Source organism: Fomitopsis serialis (assembly GCF_022376445.1).
Source record: "Fomitopsis serialis strain Sig1Antser10 chromosome Unknown B0H18scaffold_11, whole genome shotgun sequence".
NCBI lineage: Eukaryota > Fungi > Basidiomycota > Agaricomycetes > Polyporales > Fomitopsidaceae > Fomitopsis > Fomitopsis serialis.
Genome location: NW_025954971.1, coordinates 374,415 through 393,629, shown reverse-complemented (window position 1 = coordinate 393,629; position 19,215 = coordinate 374,415). Strand labels below are relative to the sequence as shown.

Here is a 19,215-nt window from a genome sequence, read left to right as displayed (position 1 = left end):
TTACGACTTATCTTGATGGTTCTTGAAGGTTATATCATTGCTCGCTGACGAGCTTGTACGCTGAATCGAACAAGTCGTTGCTATGTAAATTCTGGCTAGCTCCATATTCCATCGATGCGCATGCGGAAGAAACCTACGGGTCCTACTATCACCAGTCCTGTGATTCTCGTGATGCGTCTGCCTCTCCCCAAGCCGGTGCTGTGTCTAGCCCACAGAGTACTCATTGTGCGGCACGGCTGGCGCCGAACCTAGCCGTACAGTTTCAGTCAGTCCACACCGCAAGCGCACCGCCGCACTCACATGTCTTTGAGCTGCTGTCTCCTCGCATTGTGCTCACGGAGGCACTTGGGATAGAGCCGGTCGACCTCCTCCCACACGTCGCTCAGGAACGGGTCGGGATAGCTGCCCAGCACCTCTTCGAGGTTCGGAAAGATGATCGCGAGGGACGTCGCGATCGCCTCCGGCTTCCCCATGGGTTCGCACTGGCCCAGGAGGAGGTGCGTCAGAGCAGACACCCTCTCCAGCAGGGCGGGGAACGCGCTGAGGATGTCCATCTTGTGCGCCTCGGACGTGTCGATGGCGATGGCGAGGCTCCCCAGGTCGGGGCAATGCAGCGCGAAATGGGCAAGGCCCGCGAGGGTGCCCGCGGGCTCGAACGTCGGTGGGCCCGGGAGGAGGTTCTCGCTTGGGAGGAGCCTCAGGGCGCGGAGGCGCGGCCATGCGAGCGCCATGTCCCGCAGGTCATCGTCGGTCAGCAGGATGCCATGCAGCGTCTCGATCCAGACTTCCTCCAGCCCGCGGAAGGCGTGCAGGTACCGGAAGTGCGCCGGGTGTGCGAGCGGCTCGAAGTCGGGGGTGTCCTCGCGAAGCTTCACCCCGTCGGTGACGTGCAGAGTGTGAAGGGAGGTGTGCGAGCAGTGGTCGTGGATCGTTCGGAAGATGTGGTCGAGAGGCCCGAATGCGGCGGCTTTGATGTACAGTTCCTCGAGTGCTGGGAAGTAGGATGTTGCCAGCACGGACATACAGCTGTTTCCTGGGTCGCCTGCAAGCTGGAGCGATGTCAGGGCCCGAAAAGAGGGTGGTGCTTCGATTGTAGCAGCCGGTGACGCCCACAAAGGACCGGGATACCTGTTTAGTGTCAGGTCACTCAGCCAAGGGAGCGACTGTAGCTCGGCCATCAGTGTGTCCACAGGGATATCCACCATGCTCCGGATCTCAAAAGTCCGCAACTCCTTCAATGAGCTGAACGGAGTAGGTTGGAGCCAGATGAGGTACGATGCGAAGCCGCGCCTGACGCGGATACGGAGTGTCCGAAGTTTGGGGCAGATGAAAGGAAGGCAGGCCATTAGAAACGCGGCCCGCTCGTCGAGCACGTCCCATTCCAGAACAAGCTCAGCCAAGGACGAACCAAGAAAGAGCCAATGGTCCGGTACGACTGTCGCGTGTGGTATGTCGTAGCAGCGCCAATTACGTAGACTAGGAAAGAGCGGGAGCGAGGGCGCATGCATGTTCAGCGTAGCGTAAACATTGCCGGGGAGCCTCGTGTTGCCACGGTCACATAGATAAAGAGTAAGCTCACGGATGCGAGGTGCATACACGTTGAATCGATCCCAGTCGCTGGCGCACATGGGACGTCTGAACATGAACATCTGACCAAGGTGACAGCATTCCAGAATCAGTTATTGCAGAGAACCAGAAAGTTACAGGTAGTGGCGCATAGCACGACGTACCAACATCGGGTGGCTAGAACGCCCTCCGTCCTCCCGGATCTCCCAGAGATCCGGAGGCATACACTTGACGATGTTCGCGAGACCTACTTGGCTTCGCCAAAGTACGTCGAGGGCGGGCGAGCAGAAGTCGCGGCATGTTCGGGCAAGAGACGCCACGGTGAACTTGTCATCAGCATCTTCGGCCACCTGGATCAGCACCTCGGAGATCGCTAGCAGACGTTGTGTGGCGGGGATCCAGTGGGGTGCTTGCATGTTCGTAAATTACTATGAAATGGGTGTCAGACGGCCAAGTGTTACGAGATTTTCGATGCAACTCACCCCTTTATAGGTAGGGGGTCCGAGGACTCGGACATTAATGGTCACCACAACGCCTGCCGACTCTTTGGCACGCGGTGACACCGTCGTTGCCAGGCTGTGAATGGTTCGGTATTGTCTCACCTTTCTCACCTTTGAGCAGCAATTGTCAAGCAAGATGACAATCATCTCGTACATCTCACTGTGGATCATACAAAGTTCCAGGACGTGCCTAAGCCTTTGTGTATGAATGGTGCCGGTGGTGGTTAACGTTTTAACGCTTGAGTGCTCTGAGTCAGATCGGAGTCTGAGATCTGAGCGTCGAGTAGCTGCGCCGCATCGAGATCAAATCGAGATTCTGAACACAGTTTCAAATTCAGCCACAGTGTGGCCTCGGATTCGAGCCTGGCAGTACTCACTACACACTTCCCGTTTACTCCCATCATACTGTCCCCGGCCAATTGTACCAGTACGCCGCGAGTCTTCCTCATCTGAGTGTCACTGACCACTCACAGATTCATTCCATGGTTAGAACCTCCGACATGACTTCGCGCGAGCAGCCAAGCCGCAAGCGACCTCGTTCAGAAGACGCTTCGCTCAAAAATTCACTATCAGACTCAGAGCGGGAGACACATGAAGACTTGATATTCATACGTCCTATGAGACCTCTTTCCGTGGAGCCCGATCGCGATGACAAGTTCTGGTACAAAGACGGGAACGTCGTTCTCGTGGCAGGCAATGTTGCCTTCCGAGTCTATCGGGGCTTACTCGCCTCGCAGTCAACTGTGTTGGACGATCTATGCTCAGCCGATCCTGCCTGGCACGTCGATGGTTGTCCCGTCGTGCATATGTCAGACAGGGCGGAGGAAGTGCGATCTCTATTGTCCGTTCTTATCAACGGGAAGACGTGCGTACGCAGTTTACATCCTGTAGTGTTGCACTGACGGCGAAAGATTGTTTTGATCGTAGCTACATCACAAAGCGCGAGGTCAGCTTCGAGGACCTCGCAATCTGGATCCGCCTCGCACATAAATACCGCATCGCGGACCTTTTGGAGAACTCGCTGTTCTTCTCAAACGCTACTTCCCATCCGATTTCACGTCGTGGAGCCGTCGGCCCTCGTTGCAGTCGCCACACCACTCGATCACAGCGGTCAATTTGGCCCGCCTTACCGAGACCAGTTCCATTCTTCCGCTCGCTCTATATGATTGCTGCCAACTCCCTGTCGAGACGCTTCTCAACGGGCACACATATCCTGGTGGTCGGGTGGAGAAGTTGAGTGCCGACGATGTTCAGAGATGCATACAAGCCTTGTCCGTCCTCGGTGTTCAGCGAACGCTGGCCATCGTCAAATCCATGGATTTGTCGGCATGCGGGTACTCGTGTCGCTTCGAATGCGCCGATCATGTCAGTGCGATCAAGACGGAGCTTCTCGAGGACTTGAAGAGCCCAGGTTGCCGCCACCCGCTTTGCTCCTGGGCTCGTTTCATGGGGCAGTACAACAGGGATATGACATCCAATGTCAAAAACTCGGCGCATCCCATGTGTCCCAGGTGCATCAAGACGGTGATACAGAGTCACGGGCAGGTATTGCTGGAATGTTGGAAGAATCTACCGGAACTACTGGGCATCGAGGTTGAAGGCTGGGCCACTGCTCAGGACGCTTGATGGGAGGTGTGTATAGGTTTAGACTCGAGGTAGATGATGCGTTGTATTTGCTTGCGACCTCGAGCACTGTGAAGAACATCAATGTATTGTAGAGAACATCATTAAATCCTCCATTGTGGCCACATATCAAAAATTACCATATTTGGCAGATTGCATCGACAACGTTCGCTGACTTGCGCCATCAGTGATGTACGTTCTATCCTCTACACTTCACCCCGCATGTGCGTCACGGCGGTACAAGTCTGATACTATCCTCCGTTCATACAATCCTACTATGCCTTTCGGCGAGGTCGTTTGCGGCTCGCCCGGGAGCGGCAAGTCGACCTACTGCTACGGCAAGCACCAGCTCTTCACGGCTCTCAACCGTCCCATATCCGTCGTCAACCTCGACCCTGCAAACGAAAACATACCATATCCATGCGCCGTCGACATCTCGCAGCTCATCACACTCGAGGACGTCATGGCGAACATGGCCTCGGACCGAACGGCGGCATGCTCTACTGCATGGAGTACCTCGAGGCGAACTTCGACTGGCTCGAGGACAGGCTGCGGGAGCTGGGCAAGGACGCATATGTCCTGTTTGACCTGCCTGGGCAGTCGAGCTGAGCACGAACCACGATAGCGTGAAGAACATCGTGCAGAAGCTGACGAAGAGCGGGTTTCGGGTACGTCTGCTGTTCCTCCGCTGCGCGACACGATTTGCAACTGCGCTAGCTAGCCGCGGTCCACCTCTGCGACGCGCACTACGTGACGGATGCGTCTAAGTATATCTCCGTCCTGATGCTGTCGCTGCGCGCGATGCTGCACCTCGAGCTGCCGCATGTCAACGTGCTGTCGAAGGTCGATCTCATACAGCAATATGGCGACCTCGGTGCGTTCACAGGCCATTCGCCGGATGGTGCATGCTGACCTGCGCAGACTTCAATCTCGACTTCTACACCGAGGTCCAAGACCTCTCATACCTCGAGAACTCACTCTCGACGTCTACGCCGCGCTTCAAGGCACTCAACATGGCTATATGTTCTCTGATCGAGGACTACGGGCTTGTAGGGTTCGAAACCCTCGCAGTCGAGGTACGCCCTTACCCTCAAGTCATCCTATCGATAGTGCACACGTCCTCACGTCGTTTGACGTAGGAGAAGGAATCCATGCTCCATCTCATGCATGTCATCGACAAGGCGACAGGCTGCGTCTTCGTCCCGCCGCCAGACGCCCAGCAACCACCAGGCACCGTCGAGGCTGACGGCGCACCGGGAACGCAGCGCCCGAATGCGTACGGGCTCTTCACGAGCGCAGCTGCTACAATTCAAGGCCCGCGGAGTGACGTGCGGGACGTCCAGGAGCGGTGGATCGACGCGAAAGATGAGTGGGACGCGTGGGAGAAGACACAGTGGAGGCGGGAAGGGCAGATGGTCCAGGAGGCGGCACAAAAAAGCAAAATCAGGCAGAGGAGTACGGGAGAGAAGACGTAGCGCTGCGTGTATTGAGTGAATCATGATATGTACGATATCTATCTTCAGGCGACGGATTGTAGCTGACCGAATACGTTCACATGTTCGCTGTGTGAAGGGGATGACAGTTGCGTGCATTGAGTCAATTTCACACTAATTTCAGCCAACACGCGCCAGGACAAGGTCTCCCTCGCGCATTGTCTTCGCCGTAGCCAGGACTTTGAGCAGGCTAGCCGTAGTGCCTGTGCGTCCATACAGTGAGTCACAGGTGAGTCATGTCCGATGCTTGCATTCCACCTTGACAATCATTAGCATCCCGCTCGTTCTGGTGTACACACACGTCATTAAACCCATCTCTCGCCTCTTGACAAGCTCATCTCCACTCGTGTCAATACCCACCCGAATCGCAGTATTACTGGCACTAGGCCCCTTGGCACTGGCAGCAACCTGACCGTTGACGGCAGCATATCCCCTCGAGCGCATTTGGTCCTGGCCGCGCCGGTATACTCGAATGAGGTCCCGGACCGAGCCACACTTGCTTCCCCTTCCATGAACATACAAATGTGTGTTTGGTGTCGCTTCTCCGTCTTTCAGAACTGTCGAGAACGAAGTGTCCTTTTACCTAAAATGTAGTTACGCGTCAGTTCACTGGTAGTAGACACGTGACCGCGATCCGTTCAAGTTCATGTCTTGCATGCCTTTCTCATTGTGTTCTAAGTCATTGATCCTCACGAGACCATCTTCACCGCCGTGTAAGGTGCGTTTTTATTCGATGTGACACACGAGCAGAACGGGTTACATCGTCACTTTGCCTTAGGCCGACCTAAATACATCCTCCTCGACGGTCCGAGGGACCTGACGTAGCATCACCAGGTGTGTGGGGTTTCATGGAGCTTCAAGATAGAAGTACTCAATATAATGCAGACTCAAAAGTTCTTAGGTGAAGGAGGCGAGCATGAATCACAAACGGGTCCGCCTGGACAGCAACGATCCAACAGGGCGACCTACCGCGATTACCGGGCTCAGGCACGACGGTCAGCTCTGGTACGAAGACGGGAATGTTATCCTAGTTGCGAGCGGTATCGGCTTCCGCGTGTACAGAGGCTTACTGGCGGACCGATCCGAAGTATTCAGCAGCTCTTCTGCGTCCCCCAGCCGCCTGACAGCCAGCTCATTGACGGCTGCCCGGTCGTCCATCTTTCCGACACTGCCATTGCCTTGCAGGAGCTCTTACTTGTTCTGCTGCGCGGCAAAAGGTGCACTGAAACATCTTCCTGTACGAGACAGTGCTGACATCATCGTCGGTCGGTCGTCAGATACAGCGAGCAGGATGATCCTGAACTGGATTTCCTTTCATATCGGATCCGCCTGGCCCACAAGTATGGCGTTGAAGACATCCTGGAAGAATCCGTGCAGGCGTTAGAAGAGCTCTACCCCACCAGCCTTGCTTCATGGGACCAAGTACGCTATGAGCGCGGCTTCACGTCCCGGACCATAACTGCCGTCAACTTGGCACGTCTCACCAACACATGCTCAGTCCTGCCCACGGCACTCTACGCATGTTGCCAGCTACCTGTGCGAGTCCTGTTCAACGGTGCGGTTCACGCCGACGGCACGATCGACACGCTGAGCCCGGGTGATATGATCACATGCATGGAAGCAAAAGTATTATTTACCCGAAAGCATATGGAGAACACCGTCGAGGCATTCTTCCTCGCAAGGCAGTTCCATATCTGTGATACCCAGTTGGACTGTGAATTGACCTCGACACCATGCGCAGATTGGCCCTCGCGTATACAACGATGACGCACACCGAAGCAGGGCTCCTTGAAGTCTGGGACAGCTTCTTGGAGGCATGTCGCAGGCGTGGCGGTCTTGCCAATGGTACTCCCGGATCGCCTAGATTGTGCAATGACGGTGTGCGAGATGTCCGCAGACACCTGCGGCACCATCGGGTTGCAATGTGGAATGCTCTACCGCAGGTCATGGGTATCGAGGTCGAGACTTGGGTGCTTGCGGGTCTAGACTCAGACAGTGACAGTGATAGTAGTGATTCGGATTCAGACCTGGACTAGGGCTGCATACTTTCAGACGACAGCCAGGAACCTCGGTACTCCAATTTGACTATACATATTACACGTTGTAGATCTAGGTAGGCTTCGAGCTCATGTCCTTATTCCACAACAATTTCTGTAATTACTCGCTAATAGGACAGTAGTACGTACTTGAACGGTGCGCTCCTCGGGACAATAGTCATCAGTGAATTATACTTAGTGCATTTGGTGCCTTCGTCTTCAGTCAGCGGTCCGGGGCCGGGAAGCGATGGAGACGATGTCCCGATACAATCATGTTCTGAGGATCACCAACCCACCCCCACGGATGGGTATTCAGAGAGTTGGGAGGATTGAGATGGGACGGACCAAGGCCGGACATAAACTCATTATTGCCGCCGCTTCGGGGTGACTTAGCCGGGCGGGAGTGTGGCCCTGGAGTGGCTGTACTGTGTACATACCGCGAGCGAGCCTGTAGACGCAGAAGAACTGACCTTTCCCGAGCAGCTACTCAGGACTCGCCGTCCAGCTGCGATATACACAACGCTTCAGTCACCTTTCGGCTGTCTGAAGTGAGTTCTGAACACTATTGAACCGCTGATATGGCTGACGCAGTGACGATACTGTGCTCTGCGGCGTAGTAGGTCGTGAAATCATGATCGTCCTGAGCGAGGGCAGCCTATCCGCGAAGACTGCGGGCCCCCTAGCGGATCCTGACCTGCCTCCGCCATACACACATCAGCAAGTCGACGTCGTCTGGGAGGGCCATCCACACGGCCCCCAGCATTCCTGAGCGCAGGCGGAGGTCCCTCAACATCAGGGCCATCCTCTGCACCCCGGGCCCGCTCGCGCTCCCCGTCAACCAACCCGTACCTCTCCGTCCCATCCCATTCGCGCGACTTCAGCAGCGTCAGCTCGCAGTCGCTATCTCCCTATGCACTCTCGCACGAGGATGCCCTAGCGCGGTCCTCCTCCTCCCCCGCCCTCGCCTCGCTCTCCCCACTGTCCGCTCCCGTCACCGCTGCAGAATTGCGCGACGCCAGACGCCAGACAACAGCACGCACTCCTCACGCGGGTTCAAGCTCCCACGAGCAGCGACGGGCTCGCAGAGCTCCTGAGCACGCCCCCTCCGCCTTCGAGCGCCCGCGAGCGGTGGCGTGCCATACACACCGTTCGAGCCGACGTCCTGCTAGGGATTAGCACGGACCTCACGAGGAGCTTCCCGAGGATACCACCGCCATGCGCGAGCGGCGCGGAACACCCGTTTGCGACGCACGATGTGACGGAGAGGACTGGTCGCGGTTCCTGCGCGACGTCGAGGCGGCGGGCCAGCTGTCGAAGTGGGACCGGATCATGATGCGCGTGAGTTTGCCGTCGCTGCTGGGGCTGTCGGTGGGCTTGGTGGTGAAGGCATCGAGGTGTATATGCATAACAGGAGAAGGGGACCGGTGGGCGAGCTGATTGGGTATTGGAACCATGTACGCTGTATTTCTATCCGAGTTCGACGGGTGCACTGACAATATGGACAGCATTTCTTCCATCCGCGACGTATGCATGTCGTCCTCGCCCGGGGAGCGAAAGCGTACTCGGGTTCGGATCCGCACCCTCCAGACGTGCCCGCCATGTCGGAATACGAAACCGAGGGCGAACGCAGCAAAAATCTCAAGCGATTCGAGGCAGAATATCCAAAATGCTGGAGACTAGTGGTGGTGCATAGGCCATGACGCGGGCGGCCGGATTCCTCACATTGCTGTACACCAGTGTATACCTTGCTCTTTGGCTATGCCTATTCACACTTGTCGCGTCTGCCTATGCTTGCTGTCGTGCTAGAGATCTTTGTACTTGTCTGCATTGCTGTATCATACATTATTACATCCCTCCGATACACGTACTACAACCAAACTACGCTGAAGATTGTTGTCACAAACCGACGACCTACCTATGAGACATGAATCAGTACAATGCCTCCACTCGTCACACAAGCAAGGGAAAATCAGAGAAGCCGGTATTTTCACCGTTCTCCGACACATGGACCCCACCCCATCCGGCCCATGCGCACCAAGACGATGCACACGGACACGCTCCATGACCCGACAGGCAAGTTGGGAGGGACGAGACAGGATGCGCCAGCGGACGTCAACGAATGGATGAACTTGGTTTCGTCTTGGTCGGACGCGCAGGTGCAGATGCTCACCTTCCACCAATGCACAACCTCTTGACGAACCAACTACGTCGACCGAAGTAAGGTACCTCAGCCTCAACGTTCAACCCTGGAGAACAAAGGCATGTCAGCAAGAGTAGTTTGCAGTCGCGTTAGGACGAGGGAAAAGGGTCAGAATTAAGTTTTTTTGGTATAGATGTTGTCCACAAGAGATTTCTCTCCGTTCGGAAGCAGAACTGAATAGTAGGCTCTTCATACCACCAGCAATACAAAGAAAATACTCACCACTTGCCTGACCCGCGCAATGTTCGACGACGCTTGACGATGGCGAAACGAAGAGACGCAGCGCGATTTTTGAGCGAACTGTACAGCTGTCAAACTCCGTCTGAAACTCGGCTCTGGATTGGCGCGGAGCTCGAACGAGTGCTGGGTGTCTTCAGCGCTTCCTGTGATACTTCTGTGCCAACGCGCCTCTGTTCTTTTCGCTGGCCTTTTTTGCCAGACCTTTACTCTCTTGACTTCGATGTGCTCGACGGCCGCGCAGAACAGGCGAAACACTGTCAAGGACGTTTTGTGGTAGGTGAGTACATGTATTCAATCGTTACCTTTGCTATGAAGATTGTTATCCATAACATATTCGAGCTGGCGATTCCTGAGCCTTACTCACAACATGCATCACCAACTGAGCATTCCTCCTTCGAGTTCTATCTGCATGATCAAAATACTCACTGACGCATCTTTTCCTGCCTCAGGTCGGCTCGTACGTTTTTGGTGATATGGTCTCGGCCTGTGGGCTACTGCGATAGGCTGTTGCCCACTGACACGCGAATATGCCGCAGTGGGCAGCGTACCTCTACCGCTGCTGCGTACCTGGTCCTGACCGAGGTATGTATGTCGAAACATCGGAGTGTTGTACCAGTGGATAGGCGAGATTGTTCATTTTATGGGTAAGTGTCCCTCATGTACCCGTGCACTTCCGTCTTCTCGTTGCCGATGATTTTAACAATTACAAGCATATGTCCGACCTCATGTATGGGGACTCATCATTATACGACTGAGGCTCTTCATCACTTCGATAGTTCCGTTCTTCGCCCGACATCTAACTGACTGCTCATCTGACAGATCTCTGCACACCCTGGTCCAACCCTGGTCCTCTGGGATCCGCTTGCCCCGCGTTCCCGGTGTTCTATCTTCATGTCCCGTATTAGCAGCCAATTATACAATGCATGTTGCAGTCGGATGATCCATCGCGTGTGTCTTGGGTGAATGTTCGGTCTTCCTCGGCGCTGAGCTCCATCTCCACAATGACAACCTACGTACGGCCGATCGTAGCGCTGCGGTAATTATGAGCGTTGAACATATGACACTCCGAGGCTGTGTTTAGCAGCATCATTCATTGCAAGAGCCAACGCCGAGGCAGAGCGAGCGCCTGATTCCACCAAACAATTTGTATATAACGCGCTAACCCGCGTACGCCGTTCGCCGGCCGTGCCCTTCCCACTCCCACCAACTCTACCGCTCACGCGCTCACGAACAGTCACGTCAACCTTACCACAGCCCCCTAATCTCACAGTGTAGAGCCTGTAGACCTTGGTGTAGACTCCCAAGTCGCAGCCCAGTCTGAAACCGCCGCTGACAAAGTCATGTCCCCCATCACCCCAATCGCAACCGACGCGGTAGATAGCCAGCTGGCTGGCTATCCTCACGTCGACGACATCTCGAGCCCTACGTCGGAGAGGTCCTTCAGCTGTGGCAGTAGCATCCGCTCGGAGTCACGGTCGTCGTCGGTGTCGCCAGAGGACAGAGGTGTATGGGATGAGAAGACGGGGTACAGCCCGGAGGACGAGCCGCACGGGCAGGGCGAGGAGTTCGCGGGCATTGGCCTGCTCCCGGAGGATGTCTACGAGGAGGCCATGAACTCGTGGAGGAGCAGCATCCGGTCGCGTATCCGAAGCTGTGTTGTCTGGGAGTCCGACGTGCTGGCGAGGATGCAGGTGAGTTGCTGTACATTCATTGGCGGTCTGCGTCGGTTCTTATGCATGCGCAGGGATATGTTCGTACGCCATTCCTCGATAGATATTTCGTGTACACGTCCTCGCTCGGTACCCACACGTTCTTCATGATCTCCTTGCCGGCGTTCGTGTTCTTCGGACACCGAGAAATTGTTCCAGGGTACGTGTCCCGCATACTTCTCACAATGAAGAATTAACAACGAGGGTTCGTAGACTCCTCATGGTGCTCGCGCTCGGAGTCTACGCGTCGTCGTTTGTCAAGGACGCGGTTTGCTCTCCGAGACCATTCGCTCCTCCCGTTACGAGACTCAGTACGTTCAAATTGTATCCCTGTCTGCGACTCTCCTCATTCATAATCACCAGCCGTTGGAAACCACCACCACGAGTATGGCTTCCCCTCCACACATACGACCAACAGTGTTTCCATCGCGCTGTTCTTCTTCACGCTCCTCCAACGGGCGTACGCAAAGTCCGCTGCCTCCGTCCTGTCGGCTCAAAATTCGACGGCTGTTCTCCTCGACGAGGTCGCTGCACCCGACGGCCGGTTCATTTCGAGCGATACCTACAATGTCCTTGTCGGCGTGTTGCTTTTCTACGTGTTCTCGATCGTGTACGGGCGGCTGTACACGGGCATGCACTCCTTCACGGATTGTCTCTGTGGATTTGTCCTCGGCACGGGCGTCTGGGCTCTCAATTTGTGGTGCAGTGATCCCCTGCATGCTTGGATACGGGACTCCGGCTTGATAGGTGAGTGTTGCGGCAGATGTTGTAACGACCCATACTCAATTGCATGGTAGTGCCCGCTGTAACGATTCCGATCTGCCTCCTGATGGTCCACTGGCATCCACAGCCAGTGGATGACTGCCCTTGTTTCGAGGATGCCATCGCCTTCATGTCTGTGGTGTTGGGCGAGATCCTCTCGAGGTGGTACATGCTGCACCACGGCTACGACGACAGCTATTTTGCGCGCGTCCAACCGGGCAAGCCCTTGGGTGATTGGATGGATGCTATGACCTGGTGGTCTGTTGCCAGCATGAAGATGGTTCTCGGTAAGCCTCCAGCCAAATACCACATGGTCTTCCGCTGAACATCTCCCCAGGTATTCTCCTCATCTTCGTGTGGCGCATTGTCGCGAAAAGCATCCTCCACTTTGTCCTCCCCCCGCTCTTCCGTCTCCTTGCGCACGCGTTCACACTTCCGCACCGTCGCTTCTACACGCCCGCGACGGACTACAAGAATGTCCCGGCCGAGAAGGGTCTCTACCCGATCCCGTCAGTCATCGACCTCTCGAGCATGATGGAGATGGAGATGGACGGCGCTGGCGGTGCGAGCGGCCACCGGTTTGGCGTGCCAGGCGGCATTTACGGTGAGCGCAGTGTGAAGCTGCGTGGCGCGAAGGCAAGGGGCAGGATGCCGCGGGGGGAGTACCCGGTGGAAAAGGAGGGCCTTGCCATGGATGTCGGCGAGTATGAGGCGAAGGTGGAGGTGGTGAAGCACTACGATGCGGACGGTGCGTGTTGTGCACCCGACTGTGTTGCGATGCTGACCTTAGCTGTGCAGTGCTGACGAAGGTCATCGTCTACTGTGGAATCGGTATGCTCGCGTGCGGCTTCATCCCCGTCATGTTTGAGGCGCTGGGATGGGGTCTGCGCGTGGGCTGAACGTCCGGCTCTGTTGTGAGAGTAGTGTAAGGATAACGAATCTCGCCATGAAACGTTGTAAGACATACCTATACCCTTTCCTTCCGCCATAATGCGAGCGTTGCCTTCGTTTGTTGCTCGCCCATCAGTAATCCCGGAGCGTTATTCATACTTCGTGTATCGTAGCCGTATTTCCATTATCATGTTTTGGATGACACGGTTGTAGCCAATTCATGCCAGTACTTAGCTCACCTTCGTATCGTGGACCTCCTCAGAGGTCATTGTGACCGTAGTTGCAATAGATGCGCAGTGTCGGAATGGAGGCATACAGCGGTGGAGAGCTTACACGGCTCTAGTTGGAATGAACCCAGCCCAATTGCAAGGGATGAGCCGGACATTTATTGGTGCGTAGGATGGTAGATGTATGCGCGTCAATTTGGCCAACCAGACGATTTCGACACTTACCATTATCCTCTTGAAATCCCAGACATACGCATGAATCTAGGTCGCTTCGTCGTCACAGTGTTGGGCCTTGAGCTTGAGGCCCGAGGCAGAGAAACAGAGACGAGAGAGGACCGAGAGGGGAGGGGACTCGATGCAGACCAGGCGGCGCGGACCTGCTTTTATGTGTGCGGCCAGAAGTGGAGCTCTTCAGAAGCCGTGGCGGAGTTACAAATGACGACATGAAAAGAGTTCCAGCGAGACAGTACTGAGAGGTAACGGCGAACGTCTGACGGATCAGGAAGGTGCCCTGCCATATGAGGAAGGTGTTGTACGTCTAAATCACGTGGCCACACACCCGAAATAACGACGTTCACTCTTCCTGTCAGGCAGCCCTGAGCTGACGTAGGGCAGGCGAACGAGGTCTCGGCGTACCATACTGACTGATCGCGAGAAAGAGCTCCTCGCGTGTCCACTAGGACTCCGACAGGTGTGGAAGAGTCGTCGTGGTGTGCATATGGTCATGTAGGAATTTGAAGTAGTACCGTAAGGTCTTCACCGTACATGGTCTACGCCTACTTATCTCTGCAAAAGCGAAGCAAGAACTGGCAGCCCATGCCAATGGGATTATTGCACGATATATTATACAAGTAAGAACCTGTTGGATGCTCGGAGTGTTTTCCTGGTTTCTCTGTTATTCTGCAGTTGATTGCCTGGGCTTGTCACGGTGCGCACCCTGTGCGCATCATATATCGACACAGCACTATCCACCTTGAGGTGAGTCAGGATTGGCGCTGCTCCATCAGCTTACGAGTCAACGACTCTGCGAGGGGCCAGCGCCGATGCCGATGAGACGCGCGGAGGATGCGATGGGCAGCAAGCCGGCGCGCCACGTCGGGAACGGTACGGTACGGTGCTAAGTATCTGGCTCAAAAAGGCTGCCTCTCTCTTGCTCATGCAACTGCACTCGGGTAGCAAGCAATGGCAGTAGTCTATATCGGCATCCAGGCGTTCAGCAGACAGATAGTGATTATTGAATCGCAGTTGGGGGAATTGATGAAGGCGGCACAGTTATCTTCTGCCAGCTTCGGAGTAGTTCCCCCACATCATGATGTGACGGGGCCATGTATGGGAATGTTACGTAAGCGAGGATTGCCTCGCCGAGAGCGCGCTGCTTGCGCTTTCTTCCAAACCACATCCACACTCACCTCCTCCGCAGCCCGTACATACCTCCGCCATGCTCGTCGACAATCCGCTACAATCAGGCTTTAGCCTCAACTCGTCTTTTGAAGACTTCTTCAACATGGACCTCCTCGCAGGCCCCTCGCACGCCGCAGGCTCGAGCTCTAGTGGCTCGTCGCCCCGTTCAGACGGCTCGCCCTCCGACTCCTTCTCTGGTCTCCCGCCGACCCCTCCGAACCCCTACATGCCCGATGTCGCCCTTAACTCCAACCCGTATCTCGACTTCCCCCTTGACGACGATTTCTCCAAGCTCGACCTCCCCATGCCCCTCGCAGCGCCCGGCTTCGACTTCATGGGCGCCTTCACCAGCGCTGCGGCGCAGATGGCCAGTCCTAGCGACTCGGGCTCAGGTGCATCGTCCTCGACGTCGGGCACGTCGCCAACAAGCATCGACCCGCAGTTGGTCACCTCTCCCACGGGTCCCCGACCCGTGAGCGAGTTTGGTGAAGGCGACGAAGGGGACGATGACGAGGACGGGGACCTAGATGACACAGCGAGTGCTATGAACGATGCCCTAGATGATGAGCTGTCGCTCGCACCGATGAAGGTCGGTGGTCGGGGCAAGTCGAACAGGAAGGGACGGTGCAGTCGGGCGGAGTGTCAAGCGCGCCGGGAGCGAGAAAAAGGAAAACAAGCCGGCGAACATGCTCTCGACCACGTCGGCCGACCCTGAAGACTGGCGACCCACGCCGGAGGAGTACAAGAAGATGAACAGCAAGGAGAAACGCCAGTTGAGAAACAAGATCAGCGCTAGGAACTTCGTGTGAGAAGAAAGGGTAGTACTTCCGTTGCAAAGTGTCCGTCAGAACTGGATGGCGAGCTCGAGATGGACTTCTCCATACCGTATTTTTGGTAGAGATCCCCACGAGCCCCCACCCTCTTCATTTGACGTGCCGTTATATAGTCAGAGACTTCAATTCCGGATATGATTGATATTCACAGAGTACATACCACCCTTGAGGGCGACATCGCGGAGCGTGATCGTCTCATCGACGCTATTCGCACTGAGCTCGGTAGCATGCGTCGGAGAACGTCGCTCTCCGTCAGGAGGTCGACAGCCTCAAGAAGTCTTGCTTGACGGCCGCGGCCGCGTCGACGCCCCCGTGCTCCCGCCTCCTGCTCCCATCCCACCGCTCCCCTCCTTTCTTCCGGCCCTCTTCCAATGGCACCCCGGCTCCGCTCCACCGAAGAGCCCGCTCGTCACGCCCAACACCCAGAAGGACCTCCCGACATCGCCCAGACTTGGTGCGCGGGGCTTCTGGGGCGGGGCGTCGAGTCCCTTCGGTGCTGGTGGCTTCACTCCCGTGCACACCACTCTTGTGCCTGAGTGGGGCAGCGTTCTGTCGGCAAGCCCTTGGCAGGCGGAGCCCGACGCTCCAGGAGAACATCAACCCTGTGCTCAATGCTGCACCGTGGCCGAGCGCCGACAAGGCTCAGCAGCAGCAACAACAGCAACAGCTCGGTGCTCTGGAGTCCTTTATGGAGATGCACCCTTCACAATGAAGACTCTCGATCCGTAAGCACATCTCACCCCCGCTGACCCTCAAGATGATAATGATTTTTTGCCCCAGATACCGCATGCAGCTGTGGCGCAACATGGCCGCGCAGCAACAAGCCAGCAGGCCACAGGCCCAGCAATCGCACGCAAGCCCAAGCCCGCTTGCGAGCCCCAACTCCTCGCCCTCCGGCCTCGCGAGCGGCCTCCGCCCCACTACTTTGCCAAGTCCGGCCCGCTCTCCGCCATCCTCTCCGGCAAGGCCGCCGTCAACGCATACCCGACCCCGCCCAACTCGCCTCCGCTCGCGCCGTCCCACGCGCACAACCTCCAGCCCTCGAACTCGGGAAGCAAGGCTCAGCAGCCGACAGCCCAGCAAGCGATGCTCGCCTCGATGGCGTCCCAGACGCTTATGGGCAAGCTCGGCTCCGCGTTCTGGGACGCGTTCGCGCGAAGCCCGCGGGTATCACCTCTGCGTCCGGCTCTGGCTCGCGCAACGCCACGCGCTCGACGCAGACAAGGTGCGCCGCGTCATGGAGGGCAGCGCGGTCCTCAAGGTCGTCGACGTCGAGCCGCAGGAGAAGACGTCGCCCCGCGTGCCGGCGCCCCAGCCGATGCTCGCGCGCACGGTGTCGGCGTCGTCGATGCCCTCGGCGCGACGATGGAGAAGAAGTGCCAGTTGACGGACGTGCTCGCGGAGTCGATGGCGAGCCTCAGTCTTGGAAGAAGTAGATGGGTGACTGCATTTTTTCGTGCGAGAAGCGTGTGGTGCGTAGTCGGAGTCGTTGCGGACGCTCTTTTGCGTTACGTGCGTGTGGGCACGCCCCTATTCTGTTTGCGGTGTTACCGCTTGCCTTTTGTGCTCGTTTCGTTCTTCGTTGTCAGTCTTTAGTCTTCGTAGTGCTAGTGCCAACAAACCTCCTTCCTCGCTCATATCTATACGGCTTCTTGTCGTCCTCTCCTGTCGATCCAGCTCTCACGAATCCCCACTCCCCCTGCACTCTCCCTAATCCCCGGTTCCCATCTGTCGTCCTCCCGCATCTCGATCATTGCACCCCCTCTCCCCGTTCCCGACCGCGTGCTGTGTCTCGTCGTCTTGACCCTCTTGCCCCGCGCACCGTACCGTACCGTATTTGCGACGCCCGGCACCGCGAGTGCCGGCGTGTGTAGTTACTAGCTGTTAGCTCGTCGAATCCTGGAATGTTTGTTAGTCGATAGTACCGTGTCTATAGCCGCAAAAGAGAAACAAATGTAGATATTATTGTGCAGCGCGGCCGTGTCGTTTGTGATGGTCGTGGCCGAGCGTTAATTGTGCTCTTGGCCTCCTTGATTTGCAAGACTGTACGACGCAGGTACCAGTTCCTACGGTATCAATGTTTCTGTACAAATGGAACAAGTACCGGTACGTTCCCCGAGTAGGTACGTGTATAGTAAGATATGTATTGTAAAAACAGGATGTCGAGAATTGCGAGTCACCAGTATGATGCGCGTTCCAAATCTGCGACCATGGGCCCGGTATATAGACAAAGTTGGAATGCCATGTCCTAGGTCCACCTCATGTCCGGGTACCTTGAAAGTGCGCTCCAACCTAGCTGATCTGTGCGTGGTCTTCACAGGCCCGAGTCGTAGGATGTTTCAGTCATCAGATTCGGATGTAGCTCCTCCCTCGTTCCAATCGTCGTAGTCGCCCCCGAAGTCGTGTGGCAGGTCAGCCCACGTATCGGTGATTCTCGACTTGGTGTGAGCGCGAAGAGTGGTCGTGCATAGCTCGCATAAGGAAGCCAGAGCTATGTCGCTGGTCTTCTTCCTGTCATACTTGTCCAGGAGCTTGTCCCACGGTTCGAGCACTCCGGCCATGCCCGCAAAGGACCGCGATCTAGCTTCACCGCGAATGCAGCGGAACAACAGACGACAGGTGGCCTTCGAGTAGCACTTGTGAGAGGGAGAGTCGAGGTGCAGAAATAGATCGTGGATGGCATCCGTAAATAGATGCGTGTAGTCAACTTTTGCAGTGATACATCTCAGCAGATCGTCTCGATCCAGCCTCTCAACTGTGCCGTCGGGATGAGTCGTGCCATCCACGAGATAATGATCGTCGAGTTGGCAGCAGACGTAAAGTGCGGAAGGCCAAACGGTATGCGTCTTGGTTAGACGCGCCAGGTTGACGGCGGTTATCGCCCGCGGGGAGTAGTGACGCCGTAGGTCGGCCCATTCAGAGAGTGTCGTGGGGTAAAGTTTCTTCAGCTCGCGGATGGACTCCTCCAAGAGGTCCTCGATGCCATACTTGTGTGCAAGGCGGATTCGATAAGACAAACGGTCTAGCTCGACATCGTTCTTCAGGATGTACCTAAGATTCGATAAGGTGCATCAGCGTCTCAGGACAGAGGAAGGACACAATTCCGGGCGCACCTCTTGCCGCACATCAATACATCCAATAGCTCCCTGAGCGCAACATCGGTGTCGGAAAGATGAACGACTGGACAGCCGAAGACTAGCTGACTGTCCCGAGGCTGCGGGACAGAGAACAGGTCGCAGAACACCTCTGACCGCTTTGCCAGTAGACCTCGATAAACGCGGAAGCCAACGCCACTGGCAACCAGAATACGTTCCCATCTTCGTACCATAATTCCTCGTCGCATGTGAACTCTACGTTCTCGGTCGAATCCTGGCTATTGAATCGCCATTGCCCGTCTCTATTCGAGGTCGCTTATGATTGCCTCCCTCTGATGTCATGGCGTCTCTATGTCAAGATGAGTAGGATCATACCCTCGAGTGCACTACACTTACCCAGAGCTCCGCGTTTCATTGAATCACGCTACTATCAGAGCCCATGTAAGTATGTACAGGCCTGTGTCGCGCTGTGTGGTCGATGATTGTCATTTTCGTTTCAGAGTCACCGTTTTCCACACCACACCGGTCAGGTCACGTGCAGATGTACTCACCAGCCCAGAATGCGCATTGCGTCCCGTCCAGGCTCTGCTTCGTCCTGCTTCGTCCCACCGTCCGGCTCTCCGTCGCATATATGACAAT

The 19,215-nt window shown here is 56.1% G+C and overlaps 10 protein-coding genes across 10 annotated transcripts; 6 read left to right on the top strand and 4 right to left on the bottom strand.

The window, feature by feature from the left end:
• Nucleotides 1-220: 220 nt before the first annotated feature.
• On the bottom strand, nt 221-1,982 carry B0H18DRAFT_1115985 (uncharacterized protein; the record flags this gene model as incomplete). The annotated part of the gene is made up of 3 exons (XM_048033340.1): nt 221-248; nt 301-1,649; nt 1,731-1,982. The coding sequence occupies 3 exons, from the start codon at nt 1,980-1,982 to the stop codon at nt 221-223; spliced, it is 1,629 nt and encodes a 542-aa protein (XP_047897187.1).
• Nucleotides 1,983-2,442: 460 nt separating this feature from the next.
• On the top strand, nt 2,443-3,815 carry B0H18DRAFT_987551 (uncharacterized protein). Its single transcript, XM_048044861.1, has 4 exons — nt 2,443-2,493; nt 2,557-2,931; nt 2,994-3,089; nt 3,134-3,815. The coding sequence occupies exons 2-4, from the start codon at nt 2,567-2,569 to the stop codon at nt 3,690-3,692; spliced, it is 1,020 nt and encodes a 339-aa protein (XP_047897186.1). The 5' UTR covers nt 2,443-2,493; nt 2,557-2,566; the 3' UTR covers nt 3,693-3,815.
• Nucleotides 3,816-3,966: 151 nt separating this feature from the next.
• B0H18DRAFT_1083353 (P-loop containing nucleoside triphosphate hydrolase protein) lies at nt 3,967-5,164 on the top strand (the record flags this gene model as incomplete). The annotated part of the gene is made up of 6 exons (XM_048031655.1): nt 3,967-4,149; nt 4,203-4,288; nt 4,346-4,361; nt 4,407-4,563; nt 4,611-4,765; nt 4,829-5,164. The coding sequence occupies 6 exons, from the start codon at nt 3,967-3,969 to the stop codon at nt 5,162-5,164; spliced, it is 933 nt and encodes a 310-aa protein (XP_047897185.1).
• Nucleotides 5,165-6,098: 934 nt separating this feature from the next.
• Nucleotides 6,099-7,218, top strand: B0H18DRAFT_1115983 (uncharacterized protein; the record flags this gene model as incomplete). Its single annotated transcript, XM_048033339.1, has 4 exons — nt 6,099-6,238; nt 6,271-6,399; nt 6,460-6,867; nt 6,924-7,218. 4 exons carry the CDS (start codon nt 6,099-6,101, stop codon nt 7,216-7,218), a joined length of 972 nt encoding a protein of 323 aa, XP_047897184.1.
• Nucleotides 7,219-7,897: 679 nt separating this feature from the next.
• On the bottom strand, nt 7,898-8,624 carry B0H18DRAFT_1115982 (uncharacterized protein; the record flags this gene model as incomplete). Its single annotated transcript, XM_048033338.1, has 4 exons — nt 7,898-8,093; nt 8,143-8,196; nt 8,259-8,380; nt 8,427-8,624. The coding sequence occupies 4 exons, from the start codon at nt 8,622-8,624 to the stop codon at nt 7,898-7,900; spliced, it is 570 nt and encodes a 189-aa protein (XP_047897183.1).
• On the top strand, nt 8,583-9,028 carry B0H18DRAFT_987545 (uncharacterized protein; the record flags this gene model as incomplete). The annotated part of the gene is made up of 2 exons (XM_048044860.1): nt 8,583-8,672; nt 8,724-9,028. Coding segments are annotated over exons 1-2 (242 nt in total), but the record flags the coding sequence as incomplete, so codon positions are not given.
• Nucleotides 9,029-9,814: 786 nt separating this feature from the next.
• B0H18DRAFT_987538 (uncharacterized protein) lies at nt 9,815-10,688 on the bottom strand. Its single transcript, XM_048044859.1, has 2 exons — nt 10,108-10,688; nt 9,815-9,935 (listed from the first exon to the last, which is right to left on the bottom strand). Exons 1-2 carry the CDS (start codon nt 10,256-10,258, stop codon nt 9,916-9,918), a joined length of 171 nt encoding a protein of 56 aa, XP_047897181.1. The 5' UTR covers nt 10,259-10,688; the 3' UTR covers nt 9,815-9,915.
• A 155-nt stretch (nt 10,689-10,843) lies between these two features.
• B0H18DRAFT_987534 (uncharacterized protein) lies at nt 10,844-13,352 on the top strand. Its single transcript, XM_048044858.1, has 7 exons — nt 10,844-11,349; nt 11,403-11,527; nt 11,581-11,678; nt 11,731-12,114; nt 12,165-12,416; nt 12,467-12,877; nt 12,928-13,352. Exons 1-7 carry the CDS (start codon nt 10,999-11,001, stop codon nt 13,026-13,028), a joined length of 1,722 nt encoding a protein of 573 aa, XP_047897180.1. The 5' UTR covers nt 10,844-10,998; the 3' UTR covers nt 13,029-13,352.
• A 1,243-nt stretch (nt 13,353-14,595) lies between these two features.
• B0H18DRAFT_987531 (uncharacterized protein) lies at nt 14,596-17,453 on the top strand. The gene is given in 9 exon segments (XM_048044857.1): nt 14,596-15,244; nt 15,279-15,453; nt 15,633-15,712; nt 15,759-16,032; nt 16,052-16,152; nt 16,299-16,648; nt 16,707-16,814; nt 16,853-16,921; nt 17,078-17,453. The coding sequence occupies 9 exon segments, from the start codon at nt 14,686-14,688 to the stop codon at nt 17,084-17,086; spliced, it is 1,725 nt and encodes a 574-aa protein (XP_047897179.1). The 5' UTR covers nt 14,596-14,685; the 3' UTR covers nt 17,087-17,453.
• Nucleotides 17,432-19,153, bottom strand: B0H18DRAFT_987529 (uncharacterized protein). The gene is made up of 5 exons (XM_048044856.1): nt 19,077-19,153; nt 19,000-19,017; nt 18,836-18,935; nt 18,595-18,798; nt 17,432-18,532 (listed from the first exon to the last, which is right to left on the bottom strand). Exons 3-5 carry the CDS (start codon nt 18,916-18,918, stop codon nt 17,821-17,823), a joined length of 999 nt encoding a protein of 332 aa, XP_047897178.1. The 5' UTR covers nt 18,919-18,935; nt 19,000-19,017; nt 19,077-19,153; the 3' UTR covers nt 17,432-17,820.
• Nucleotides 19,154-19,215: the final 62 nt, after the last annotated feature.